The 14,615-nt window shown below is 42.9% G+C and overlaps 1 protein-coding gene across 2 annotated transcripts in view; it reads left to right on the top strand.

The window, feature by feature from the left end:
• Positions 1-8,215, top strand: part of RAB22A (RAB22A, member RAS oncogene family) — a 50,603-nt gene extending 42,388 nt beyond the window's left edge. For both annotated transcript variants that reach the window (XM_029221422.1, XM_029221421.1), the window contains one exon: positions 1,686-8,215. In XM_029221422.1, coding sequence (XP_029077255.1) covers positions 1,686-1,783 — 98 coding nt within the window. In that variant the 3' untranslated portion in view covers positions 1,784-8,215. The remainder of the gene's footprint in view (positions 1-1,685) is intronic.
• The last annotated feature ends 6,400 nt before the right edge of the window (positions 8,216-14,615 follow it).

Here is a 14,615-nt window from a genome sequence, read left to right as displayed (position 1 = left end):
GTCCTCAGTGTCCGTTTATTCAGAGACGGCCCTGCGGTACCAGCTGCGTCCTCAGTGTCCGTTTATTCAGAGACGGCCCTGCGGTACCAGCTGCGTCCTCAGTGTCCGTTTATTCAGAGACGGCCCTGCGATACCAGCTGTGTCCTCAGTGTCCGTTTATTGAGAGATGAGGAGTGACGAGAAGAGTCAGTGAAGCTTTTAAATAAATTTGCATTGTATTCACTGCACTGCATATAGGCGTTTGAAAGTGCTTGTAGGACATACTGGAGGATGCTTCCTAGCCATGAGGGCACCATGCTGTGTTCTGCCCTCTCCCTCCCCAACCCCTGATTTGCAGGCTGCTGGATGTGCCAGAGGCTTCAGGTTGGGCACCCGAGGACCTGAGAGCCGGCAGATTCCCACTCAGCCTCATTAATGCCGGAGATGCAGGTGTCAGTTCGTTCATGTTTGCAGAATACCTCAGTGCCAGGTGCTATGCTAAATAGATACTGGAAACATAAAGCTGGAGATCTCTTCCCTTGAAGAGCTTTGGGCCTCGTTAGAGGGAGCTAATGGAGATGGTTGCGTAAACAAATGTGTAGTCCCGTGCTTCTGGCTCCTGACTTGATTTTAGCATCTGAGATATTGGACAGAGTTAGGAAGTGGGAGGGTTTCAGGAAAGCCTTTGTACAGGAGGCAGCCCTTGAGTTATCAGTGAGGCAGGTGGATGGGTGATGTAAGGCTTCTCTCGAAATTGACGCTGTGATTCACAGAGCAGTAAAGTGAAGCCTGTTCATTCTCATGCATTGTTGGCAGGAGAATAAAGTGGCACAGCCTCTTCAGAGAGCAATTTGGCAGCATCTGTCAAAGTTGAAATTGCACGTCCTTCTTGCATTTGTGCTAGATAGACACTGGGAATACAGTGTCGGTGTCAGATAAATACCCAGGAGTAGAATCGCGTGACCCGGCTCTTCCACGCCTGTTAATTTATCCCACACATGCACTCATGGGTTTACAAACACAGTCTTTGCATTGTTTTTAAAAACATCAAAATATTGGAAACAGACTTAAAGATCTATCAATAGGGGATAAAGAACGGTACATCCATACAATGCGGTATCACAGAGCTATTTAAAAGAACGCTCTGGTGGAACAATCCCCAGGATATATTACGTGAAACAGTATTTGCTCCTGCCCTGGTTTTAAGAGCGTGTGTGTACTGTGCATGTCCGCACACCTGTCTCTGGAAGGTGGCCTCTGCCACGAGACAGAGGGACAGGCACGTTCTGATGCAGTTTTTTTAACATGTAATTTTTTTAGTTAAAAAAAATTTGTACTAAATGCCATGTGATACCCTTCTTTGGACCCTGGAACAGAAACAGGACATTAGTGGGAAAACTGATGGCATCTGACAAAAGTCTGGGGTTGTGATGTTCCAGTGTCGAGTTCTTCATTTTGCCAAATCCCATGGTAATACTATAAGATACCAAAATCAGGGGAAACTGGGTGAGGGGGATACAGCAGTGCTCTGTGTTATCTTTGCAGCTTTTCTGTAAATCTAAAAGTCTTCCAAAATTAGAAGTTTTTTCAACTTTTTAAATTTTAATGAAACCTGTCAAATTGCATCTGCAAAATCGTTGTGTCTGAGAATGAACAGATTGAGAATGTGAAAGCTCATTCCCTTCCCTCCTGTCCTCTTGGTTCAGGTCGAAGAATTCCATCCACTGACGCCAACCCGCCTTCCAGTGGAAAGGGCTTCAAACTCCGAAGACAGCCTTCGGAGCCGAAACGGAGCTGCTGCTGACTGAGCCTCGGCCTCCAGGCTCAACGGTGAAGTAGGTGGTCCTGAAAGTTAGCGGGAGGGCTGGAGCCCTGTCGCCAGGGGTCACCTCGCCGGTCTTGTATCTTCTTCGGGCAACAAGGATTCACAGGAATTGACCGGTTCTGTTTCCTCTTTGGAGACTGCAGCAATAATATTTCAGTCTGTGGACTTCTCTTCTGTAAAGAATCTCTGGTGTACAAAGGGACTACATCATAGGCTTTTGACCTTGCTGAGAAGGAGTGTATAATTGTATGGATGGTAGGACTAAATTGTTGAGTAGTTTTGTAATCAAGAGTTTATGTAACATTTGTAAAGGGAAAATTAGCACTTTTGTGGTTCTTAAGGGAAGAAAAAGACCTTGTGGAGATTATCATTTCCTTGGTTTCCCATTGGTACCCATGATACCATTTCCTTGGTGGCATTTAGAACGTGGTCGGTTATCATGAATGGAGGGATGGCAGTTCTTATTATTTGAAGCTAAAATGGGTTATTTATAAGGGCTGATGGAGATGGTTTCACCCCTGCCGTCTCTAAAGCACTTTGCATTGGGTACATCAGCCCAGGACATGCACAGTAAACTCACAGCAGCAGGTGCATGCCTCACCCTGGGTTTGCATGTGCCACCAGGCACATTTTTGGCACCTTTGTAAGGAAGCTGTCGCGATCAAGGTGGCGGTGGTAGGGAAGCTGCCTGGGATAAATTGAATTGCAGGTGATTAGACTGACTAGCAGTGGTTTACAAAGAGAGGAAGAGAGAAAGTAAAGAAAGTGGTGTAAATGCTGTCAATTTTTTATTTAACCGAGATATTTTGGTGGGGGAGACAATGATCTGTTGCTTAGCATATGTAAAGTTGTAGTCTATATTTACGAGACCATTGCTTACAGATTATAAATTATGTAAATACATTAACAAATTCTGTGTTTCATTCAACACTCCATTTACCCTCGCGCTGTGCCCGCCCATTTCGCAGCCTGTGCACAGGAGGCTCCTTGAAGCACGTTGACGTGGTGCAAAAGCTTAGAGCGCGTGGCTTGTGATCGGTCAGGATTTCTCTGCCTTCCCTTCCCGACACCCCCGCCCCTCCAGCCCCATCTGGAAATCATTGTGAAGACTATGCCACTTTGACAAGCCTGACTAGCCCTTCCTAGCTTCGGGGCAAAAGGTTAAGGTCTCGAGCTCTCCACATTTACCTACCTGGTCTTGGGGGTAAGTTTCTTTTAGCTTTTACAGCGACCTCAGGCCAACTGTTTTGAGAGAGTTTTCCTTGTTAACAATTTAGCCTGTCTTTCCGTTTCCCTTGTTTTCCCCTGCCTCTGTTAGTGGTTAAAGCTCTTTTCCCTCAGGGAGCCTACTGAGGTTTTTAATGTAATCTAAAAATAAAGCACTGAAGTGAAGTTGGTGAAAATTTGTTCCTGGTCTAATTTGGCACCCTTCCAACCTGAGTATTGTAAGGGAAGGAAATGTACAAGATTAAATAGGAAATGAAACAGTTTGAATTTCAAACTAAATTGTGCTTTCAGAGCTATCCTTAAACTGAACAGTTGAAACTTTTAAAACTAATGGTTATTTCTTTGTGCCCCCCACTTGATACGCTTAGATTGTAATGGGAAAATTATAACTCAGATTAAGTAAAAAAACGATTCCCTTTCCCCTGGTGTATGTCTTAAGCATTTGGAATTGCTTATTCTCTTATTGAAATCATATAGAAGGAACCTTGGTAGTGAAAATTCTAATGTTTTGTTTAAAATAGGTGTGGACTCTGTGCCCCTGCAGCATCTAGCTTCCTTCCCAACGTGAAATTAGCAAGCTTTCAGAGAGAAGGCCTGACTCCAAGAGCTGGGCTCTTTACACCTGAAGGTGGTTTGGCTTTGTTTCATATACTTCCAAATGGATGGGGCCATCAGGCCACTGCCCTGGTTTGTCCCTAACATTCCCACTGCTGGGCCTCTATCTCCATGACAACAACATAAAAGAAAGGTTGCTGGATTCACGGAGAGGCGACGCGTGTGTGGCCCTTTCCCTCTTTTTTCACTAAAAGATGACACGAATCTGTGACCTTCACATGTTTTCAACCAAAGCTGTCAGTCAGTGTGGATGATTTCATGATGTCTGGGTGCACAGGGAAAGGCAAAGTGCCTCGGTGCCTCTCTTAGTGGTAAGGCCTCCGAATGCCTCTCATCCTATTGTGTCATTTACTGCACGGAGCCCAGAACGGTCCGTCCTTCAGCCCTCCGCAGCCGCTTTCTCATCCTGGTTTCTCGTTCTCCGTCCCATGTGTTCCTCATGCGTTTCAGGGCCTCTCTTGCTCTCATTTTCCTCAGTCTGTCTCAGAAATTGTCATGGCTGTTTCTCATGTGGTATCTTTTTAATGCTTAACAATAACAACTACACATTGCTTTCTCAGAATTCAGAATTCATACTCGATGAAAACAGGGGGAAAATGTTTTCAGTTATCTTGTTTGCTTCTCAAATGCAAAGATGAATATTAAAGTCAGAAACAGTGTTTTATTTTGAGCCCACTTTGGATTATTCACCTGACTAAAGAGTGATCTAGTACACGTTTTATATATTCTTTATTCTTATTTCTTATTATGAGAAAATGCTAGATTGTAAAAGAATTGAGACATAGCCCATCTATAAAACTCTTCTTTTGGTTCTCTTATGACGCAGGGCCATCTTTAAAAACTTTGGGGACTGAAAAGAGAAAAAGCATTAATTAGCTGCAAGTGTATATTGATTCCTCTCAGAGAAATGGAAATCAGCTCTTTGCAGGTGTCCAATCTTAGTAACCATTGGTCTTAAGAACTCTCCTTTCACACAAGTGTTTTTCTGATTCTGTGATAACTCATTAACTGTCATTTGGTGATTAAAAGAACATAAAGTATGAGTATGATTAAGTGTCCTTCATTTTAAACTCTCTTTAAGAAGTGATTAGGGAGAAGTGCCTATCACAGGCCTTTCTGGTTCCAAATGAAACCTCCATCACCTGCTTTTCAACCACAGGCCACGTTCTACACATAGCAAAGGAAAGGTTTGATTCCTTTAGAATAACACACTTCCTGGTCGCCTGTGTGTGATTTTGTTTGAGGTGCCTGCCTCCCGTTGTACACAGGCTTCCTGGATTCCTCCCCACGTCTGAAAGGACTGACCCTCCTCTGTTGGAGGCCCAACCTCCTCTAAGTGGGCTGGTGTCCTTCTTGAGGTTATCGGGTTTTATTATTTCTAAATATATAAAAAGGGAAAGAAAACCACATTTAATTTCAGAACTTCTCTTTACGTTTTGTGTTTATTTCTTTTCTATTCTCAAGAAGGAAAATAGGTCTAGGAGACCTTATAAATTAAACTCTGGGAGATAGAATAATGAAAATATCTTCAGATGACTATTCCATGGCTTTCCTGGAGGCGTCAAACCAGCGTATCTGTACTGTTATGGCGTTGTGTTAAAATGGGCAGATTTAATTCAGTCTACACTGCACTCATTGGCATGTCAGCCTCAGAGCTTGAAAAGGCATTTGTTCACTGTTTCATGCATCTTTTTACAGGCTGAGAGTAAGTTGCAAAAGAGGTTGTATAAATTCTTACAAGCATTTTTTCACTTGTTTTTTTCAGAACACGCTGAGAAAGTGATTCATGGCCCCTTAGTGTGTAAGAAAATACACGCACAGTGTGTTATGTATATGACAGACGAGCCCCCTACACATTCGGATGTCTTTGCAAGAAGCTATATAAGTAATGAGAAAATCCTTTCCTTCTGGGGAAAAGTTATTAGAATCCACTTAACTCTGATCTATACTAGGTACCTGCTGTAGAACATCTGGGGGAGAAATGACAGCCCACAGACTCAGGCTGGCTCTTCTCTCTCAACTCATTCGGCTGCAAGTGTTCCTCCTGTCTCTGTAATGAAAGTTAAACAACAGTGATAAGCTACAGAGTGGAAACCTGTAAAAATTCTTCATTATTTAAATTTGTTTTAAAGGGACTATAGCAGCATGACTTGTTTGACTACAAGAGATCGTCTACCTCTTAACAGTTAATATTTTTTAAAAGAAGAAGCTAAATGTACCTTCAAGGGTCAGGCTGTGACTATATATATACCTGCCCTCAGTTAGCTTGGTCCATCAAAAATTTTTAAATGATTCAAGGTAATGTTTAGGAGATGTGTTTTAACTCCTGTGGTACTATGATTCAAACAAACAAACAACAAAAAAAAAAACAGTCCAAGCAACAGATTTATCCAGGAGATAAACATGATACTGTATAGTTTTAGCAAAGGGAGGTGGAGGTGGAATTTAGCCTTGGACTGAAAGAAGTGACCTCTGCCCATTTCTCTTGCTTGTCTTGACTTCCAGTAATAGAAATCCAGGCAATGTGGTTATCCGGTTTTCATGAAATATTAATGGAATTCTGGGGCATTTGTCCTGTTTTATGTGCAAATGAAAGTCTAAAAAAAAATTAGGAGGGTATTACATTTTTCAGGAGCCTCCACTTTTTCAGTCCAAGAGAATGATAAGTGAGCCACCTGTTACTGATGAAGTTTCATTAGGCATAATGAAGAAAGAGAATAAATAGAACCAAGAATCTCCATCTTTCTCAGTTTGTCCTTCGGGATTCTCCTAGCATGTAAGGAAAATGATTTACTTCCCAAGTCTAGAAGGACTTCCAGTGGCATAGATCAACTTTGATTTTTGATCTGCACCATCAGAAATAACTAATATCTGTGTTCTTTCCTCTTAGAGTATAATCAGTTCCAGATAGGCTAGAATTGTGGCTTTCAAACAAAAGATTCAGGAGTTTAATAAAAAGAAAAATCTGAAATCTTCCATCTTTTCCTTTCACTATCTTGAACATTTTAGATAGATGGTAAGATTAGGATGTGTCGTCAGTAGATACGAGAATTAAAACCATGGAGTCTTAAAAAATTAAACAGAAATTTTAAAAAACTCATGGCCAGTTCATTTTCAGATCAGTGTGCATGGTCCTGGCGGCCGGTGCCTCATCAAAATGCTTCATAATTGAAACAAACAAACTTCTGGGTAGCCTTCCACGAACAGGAATTCAAGTGCCAGGAATTCAGCCAGTTAATGGGAAATCCTCAGATAGGAATGATTTTTTGAAAGAGCCTTCTGTAATTGGCAGTTTTAAACTGTAGACCTTAATCATCTCCTTTGCAATCCTGCAAAAGAAACAGAATGCTCCGGGTTTGATGCAACTTCTTGATTCAGGAACTTCTTCGTGTTTCCAGAAGCAAATTGTTTAAAGCGGTGCTTCAGAGGAAATCATCTTTAAAACAGCATTTCACACACAGGGCTGACAGTCTTTACTCAGAATTGCAGTTTATCCAAGAAACTCCCCGTCTTATGTCACGGAGAAAAGCCGAGCACCCCTTCTTCGCCTGGGCAAGCCCAGCGCCCAGTGAGCACCAGCTAGAGTGGGACAGGCCCGGGGGCGAGGTGGAGCACGCCCCCTCCCACTTCAGGAATCGTCAGCACCCAGCAGCGTGTGACGTCAATTGGAGCTTAACCCCTAATTCATCGTTATTAATTTTTTCATGAAATTTATACTTGAATAATCAGTTTCACCCACTGGAAAATGTTGAAAGTGGGGCTTAAACTTGTGTACCTCCGCTGACCCTGCCTATGCGGTTATTACCTAGTCTAGGAAACTTTCTTAGTGTGGGTCATGCACGTGCTGTGCAAGCGGCTGGTCGATTCAGTGTGGGGACAGTTAGCAGCAGCTGGCTAGTCAGAGCGACTGATGGGCGGCTGTCCTTTAAACCATTTGTTGTATCGTGTAGACGGAGCTTTATTGCCCTGGAAAAGATTTTTTTTTTTTTTTTTTTTTTTACTCTCATCCAGCCTCTCAGTCTTTCCATCATCTCACTTTATGAGTCACTCACATGATTGTCAATCATGCCTCTGACCTTCTTAAGAACGGACGTCTTGCCTTCTCTGCGATCGAAGCCGACTTCTTGGCCTTATTTCTCTTCTTCTCATTTTGCTGCGGGCTCTCCCTTAAAGACGCAGGGCTCCAGCCGCCTCCTCAGCACGTGTGACATGCCTTCCCGCACCGCCTTACCTGGTCGCAGCAGTAAAGTTTGCCCACCACATCCAACAGGGGAAGCAGTAGGCAACCTGTACTGTCAGATAACACAAAGGCTAATTTTAGGGGAAGAAGTCCAATATTTCCAGCGAGGAAAAGGGCAGTACTAGCTTACAGCGGCAACATGACTGCGGAACGAAATGTTTCTTACCGCGGGCGATGAGGCAGTTTAAGTGTCAGCACCTCGCTTAGTTTGTAGTAGAACATTTGTTAAAGTATGTAAAACCCCAAGTCTAAAGTCTTGGAGAGAAACGGCTGTGGAGATGAGCCTAGACATTAAAAAAAAAAAAAAAAAAAAAAAAAAAGCTAAGCCGTTGTACCAGCAATTCTTATTTCTCCTAAGAATGTCATGCCTTTTCAAGACCTGATGCAAGGAGTAAGATATTTGTGCCTTTATATAATAGCGTCTGTTATGAAAAAAATCAAGTTGCTTACAGTTTAGGCCGCCTTGTTGCACTACAAACAGCCCAAATTTGTAGCCGTGGCTTCTCTGCATGACGCGTCGCTTGATTACCTGTGATGAAATATTGTAATGATGGTTTGCCAAGCTTATATGGATGTTTGAAGACTTTATTTTTGCAGTCTTAACCTTGGGCTGGACCTAAGTCTATATATAAACTGTATGATGTCTGTACTGTTTGTAGATGCTGATGAAAGAAAACTTGATCTTTTGATTTTTGTTGTAAGATTTTTCTTTTTACATTTAGGCTGGTAGTAGGTAGTTTGCAATGGTGGTTGATTTGGCATACTTTTAAACTATATTGTTTTAGCTTGAATATTCTGTACTAAACTTTTATAGAGTCTAACATGCTAAGTCACTACAAAATTTGTTGTATTGTAAGGAGAGTGTAAACATTTTGTTAATAAAAATGCTATGTTTCCAGATATATGTATTTGCCTTTCAAGTGGTTTTTCTTTGTGATAGTCTTTTTTTTTTTTTTTTTTTTGCGGTACGCGGGCCTCTCACTGTTGTGGCCTCTCCCGCTGCGGAGCACAGGCTCCAGACGCGCAGGCTTAGCGGCCATGGCTCACGGGCCCAGCCGTTCCGCGGCATGTGGGATCTTCCCGGACCGGGGCACGAACCCGTGTCCCCTGCATCAGCAGGTGGACTCTCAACCACTGCGCCACCAGGGAAGCCCTGTGATAGTCTTCATCACACGTTTGTCTCTACCAAATCTCCCGGAGTCATTTTAAAATGATTTTTGAAAACTGGAATGCCAGAACTTTGATAGCTGTAGTGTCTGGTGAGCAGCGCGGTATTTGTATCCATCAGTCCAGCTCCCAGCATCTCTCTCTTAGACAGCTCCTTCCTGTCCGTGTCCTTGCAGAGCTCAGATGGGGTACGATGATGGAGGCAGGCCTGCAAAGCCTCCAGCGAGCGTTTGAAGGGAATGCTGCTTCCCAACCTCGTGAGCAAAAAGTTTCACACCATCTTCTGTTATCTGCTGGATTTCGTCAGCGATGCCAGCATTTCCATTCAGTGTGGACTTCAGCCCTGGACGCCCTCAGTCCGTGCATTGCCCACAGAAGCACAGCTTCACACACTCGTTTTCTCTTTGATATCCCTCTACGAGAGAAGCACAGTTGTCTATATGCCATGGTTGTGTTGACAGGACAGATGTGTTCTAACGAGGGAACCAGAGAGAGCAGCGAAGCCAGGAGATGGACAGACTTGGGTTTGAGCTTCAGCTTAGCCCCTTTCTAGGCCGGGTGGCCTTAGACAGAGTTGTTAACCTCTCTGAGTTTCAGGGCCTTCATCTGTAAAATGGGAAGATAATAGAGCACCAACCACATGTGGCTGTTCGGGGGAGATACCTACATACCTGGCATTCAGCACAACATTGACAAAGAGTAAGTGCTCGCATATAATTTGTTTTTAAAGCCATCTCCCTGATAATCTTTATCTGTTTCAGTTAAAATAACTATTTGTCATTAGTTTGGTTTTTTGTTTGTTGCCATTTTTTTTTTTGAAATGTAACATACAGAAAGTTCCATAAATCTTGTATACACCTCAATACATTTTCACAAAGGAGACATACCCACGTAACTACCCCTCAGCTCAAACAGCAGGACATCATCACATCCCAGAAGCTCCACCTTGTGCCTCTCTGGAGGAGATTAATTTTGAACTTTACCATACATACCATTTGGAACCATAGTGTATGTACTCCTGGGTCTGGCTTCTTTCATTCAACATGGGCTGTAGTATTCACATTCATTCTCACTGCTCTATCGTATTCGACTGTGTGAATAAACTACTGTTTATCCATTCTGCATTGATAAGCGTCGGGTTGTCTCCAGATTTTTGCCATTACGAATGTACCACAACATTCTTACACGTGTCTTTGGTGCCCGTATACAGATTTCTGCTGGACATATACCAGGGAGTGGAGTTTCTGAGTCATGGGAGAGAGCTATATTTGTAGATTGGTTTATTCATTTTTGCTTCAGTAGATGCAGTTTTCCTAACGTGGCATATCACTAGAACTCCCACCCACAGCGTATAAGAATTGCAGTTGCGCAGCATCCTTGCCAACACGTGATATATTATTCTCCCTTTTAGCTGTTCTTGCAGGGTGTAGTGGTATCATACGGTGGAATTTGCATTTTCCTATTCAGTGTGTTTTTTAGTCCATATCCCCCAGTGTTACAGTACATACACCCACAGCTAGAGCTGCGTGTGTGGGGAGATGAAGGAGGATGATGCGAGGTATGGCGGGGACCCCCAAACCCAGCGTCAACTCCCAGGTCCTTTATCTGGCTACTGGAGAAGATAGACCAGAAAAGGCCATAGATGAAGTTGAAAGGTGAACCAAAACGTTGCGGGGCGGGGGGGGGGGGGGGGGGGGGGGGGAATGTTTGCCGCATATATGATGGAATGGATTACTATCTAAGTCTGCTAAGAGTGTCCAGAAAACAGAAAGAACCACCCTCAAAAAAGGAAATAAAAGGACCCATTACATGAAAAGACAACTCACAAGAAAGAAAATACACATAACAAATTAACAGGTTAAAGAGGATAAACTACCCTAATGCACATCCAAACCAGTGAACTACTCTTTGACCTGTTGGTGAGAGGGAAGCACACCAAGCCCTCTGTGGGGGGGGACCCCTCCCTTGGTCCCCATCTAAAGGCATCACCGCCTGAAGGTACTGTAGAAGGATTCACACAAAGAATAGTCTTTGCAGCCTTGCTTATGACTTCTGGAAAAGGAGCATAAAGGAAACAAAACTGTCACATACAAATTAACATGGAAAGGTGTGCCCGATATATTGTTGAGTGAAAAAGAAGATCAGGGTGTGTGTAGAGTATGAGTCTATTTGTATAAAACAAATTATGCACATACACACATTTATATGTGTGCATGCTTGCAAAATCTCCTCCCTGAGGAGAGAGGCTTGGTTACAGAGCTGTTAACTTTTTTTCACTTTCTGCTTTATCTGTACTTCTATAGTTTTAAAACTTTTTTACTGCGTGTTAGGTGTGGATTTTTTCTTATTAAAAAAAAAATCATGGGGACTTCCCTGGTGGTGCAGTGGTGAAGATTCCATGCTCCCAATGCAGGGGGCCAAGGTTCGATCCCTGGTCCAGGAGCTAGATCCCACATGCATGCCACAACTAAGAGTTCGCATGCCACAACTAAGGAGCCCGCCTGCCGCAACTAAGACCCGACACAACCAAATAAATAAATAAATAAATATTCTTTTTGAAAAGTCATGAACTCCTGCACCCTAATTCACTCTTCAGATTCTTCATGAAAACTGGCTCAATACATACACTGAAGTTGCATTGGTCTTATTTTTCCTTTTTAAAACACACACACAGGGACTTACCTGATGGCGCAGTGGTTAAGAATCCACCTGCCAATGCAGGGGACACGGGTTCGAGCCCTGGTCCGGGAAGATCCCACATGCCGTGAAGCTACTAAGCCCGTGTGCCACAACTACTGAGCCTGCGCTCTAGAGTCTGCGAGCCACAACTACGGAGCCCATGTGCCGCAACTACTGAAGCCCGCGCGGCTGGAGCCCGTGCTCCACAACAAGAGAAGCCACGGCAATGAGATGCCCATGCACCGCAACAAAGAGTAGCCCCCACTCGCTGCAACTAGACAAAGCCCGTGTGCAGCAACGAAGACCCAATGCAGTCAAAAATAAATAAATTAAAATAAATTGTAAAAAAATAAAATAAAACACACACACACACTCCTTCAATTTGGTTAGTAAAAAGCTTAGAGCCGGATTGGGGCAAGTGTTTAGAAGTTTACAGTCCACATTTATCCTGATATCTTTTCAAGCTGCCCTAAATCCACCTAGAAGAAAGGGTGGTGGGGAGAGTATAAATAAATATATGTTAAGAAAAAGAATATTAGACCTGTCAAAATAGTACCATTACAGAAGCCAGTCTCATTTATAGATGCCAAGAAAAAGAGAAGACTGTCAAAAGGGAAGAAACAAATTAGCACACACCCGAAACAAACAGGGATGTTTTAAATGCAGACACAAAACAACTGGGCTTTATTTTTCCACAAGCAACTGGCTTTTGCCTTACAGCGTATAAGAACTAAAGTATGGACCCAGGTTTCTAAGCAACCTTAATGTTTATTGCAGATTTTTTTTCCCCTTTAGAACTTAAGAACTAGATTTCCATTAAGATGGCATATTATAAAAATAAAATGCAAAGCCTTTAAAATTTTCCAGTTGTCTGGCTTATAATAACACTAGCCAAAAACACGATTCTCCACTGAAAATGTCAGTGTTGGTTGGGAAGTCGAGCATCGTCAGCCTTCTAGGATTTACCAAGAGTATTAAATTATCAGTTCTCTTTATACCCTTTCTGAGAGACTGCTGGAGATTGTAAGGGAGAAGAAAGGAAGAAGAGACTTCACAGCTAACACCTTGTCAAAATGAATCACTGTGTTAGTAATGATTTTAATCAGACCTCCGGTCACTTAGATTTTTTATTTTCAGCGTAACCTTTCAGCATCTTGCAGGAAACAATGTAAGAACGCAGAGATCACCTTTTAAGATGTGTTCATAAAGCTGATGTATATAACCACAGGTATCACTGTTAAAGGGGTGGGAAACAGGACAAGAGGGTCAGAATTCTCTTTATTAATACACAGTGCAGAATATTATCACCTTCAGGCCTCTGTTAAATAAAATATATGGAAAACATGATGGGAACGCTACCAAGGCTCCACTCCATTAGAGGAAGGTCACTTTTAAGAAGAAAATTGTAGGCTTGTGAGTGTAAGTGTGAGGTTAAATGCACAGTGTTAGGGCACAGAGCCCATACCCATGGTGTACTATCATCAACATTAGAATTTCAGTCAGCTGCTCCAGCGATGGCGTCAGGTCACATCTTCTTTGCTTATAAATGGAACACATCATAGTTTTTGAAAAAAGTGAAAAAAAACAAGGAAAAAAACAGATGCTACAGCAATGACATAGGAGATCTTTACCACCAGGGTGATATGAGGTCTGAATCACCGTTTATGAATACACGGGGCCATCAAATCGTAAAAGATCCCACTAAGAATGTTTTGCTTGAATGTTTTAAATTGTATCTCTATGCTTTTTATGTCCAATGTGATAACCTCATGTTAGAGAAGTAGGATCTCCGTGGGTTTTCTTTCCCTGGTTTTAAATTACTTCTCCCCAAACGCATCTCCTTCTGAACGTAATAGGAGACGGGAACATGGGTAGATAAGCGGCAGGTTTTATAAATGGGCTGTTAAGGGCCTCGCGGTGCCGGAAGGACAGCCTCCTGTGGTACAAATATGGAGATGATTATCGTGTGAAACAAATCACCACCACCACCACCACCCCAAAAAAAAAACCTCAGCCACCTTGAGTGGAAGACCGACCTGGAAAGGCTCCTTGGCATTAGCCGGATTAAAATGATGTGCAGGCTTAAGGGATCCGGTAATCTTGAAGAGATGTGGTAAAATTACATTTACTTGGGCTCTTCTCTAAACTGAATGACTCCAGGCTCATTTTTCGAAGGGGGCTCTAAGGCCAACCAGAAGACATTTAGTATTTTGCCGGCTCAGTGACTACTTAAACTTTGGCTACCTCCTCTGCAAGTCAACGTGTGGTTTTATTTGCTCAACGATAATGATGCCGACTTCATGGGGCTACTGTGAATAGCTAATGATGGCAAGCCGTCAAGCTCTATAAATCAACATTATTAAGCGCACCAATAATAAACATACAAATTCCATTGTTAGCCCTAGCATCCTACAGCCTGTTACAAAACCACACACATTGAGTACCTGCTTTTCTTCACCAGGGTTCCTCTGGGGACTTCTTTCTTGTTTCTGTATCACAAGCTAAAAAATATAAGAGTTTGTCTTTGTTTTTCATAATGCTGTAGTTTGAATAAAAATACACCCACACATGCCTGAGAGTACACACAAACACAGAATGAAGCAAAGGCAATGACTTAAATTGCAAAGTACCATGAGAGAAAGACAAAAGATGTCTTGCAGCCGCAGCAGCAGAATAGCGCAGAATGAGAAGGATTTGCACCGGAGAACTCTGAGGCTTGGGGTGGGGCGGTAGGGGATGGACAAGAACAGCTGAAGGGGCAGAGTGCCTGTGCCCATGGGCACTGCTGCCTACAGCCGTGGCGAGACAAATGCCACCCCTTCCCCTCCCAGGTACCAGCTTTCAGAGGCTGATCCATCATCATTTATCACTTGTATCGTCAAA

The sequence above is a fragment of the Monodon monoceros genome, unplaced genomic scaffold, assembly GCF_005190385.1.
Source record: "Monodon monoceros isolate NGI ecotype Baffin Bay Population unplaced genomic scaffold, NGI_Narwhal_1 Super_Scaffold_13, whole genome shotgun sequence".
NCBI lineage: Eukaryota > Metazoa > Chordata > Mammalia > Artiodactyla > Monodontidae > Monodon > Monodon monoceros.
Note: the sequence above shows the minus strand (reverse complement) of the source record. Positions and strands in the feature narration are given on the sequence as shown.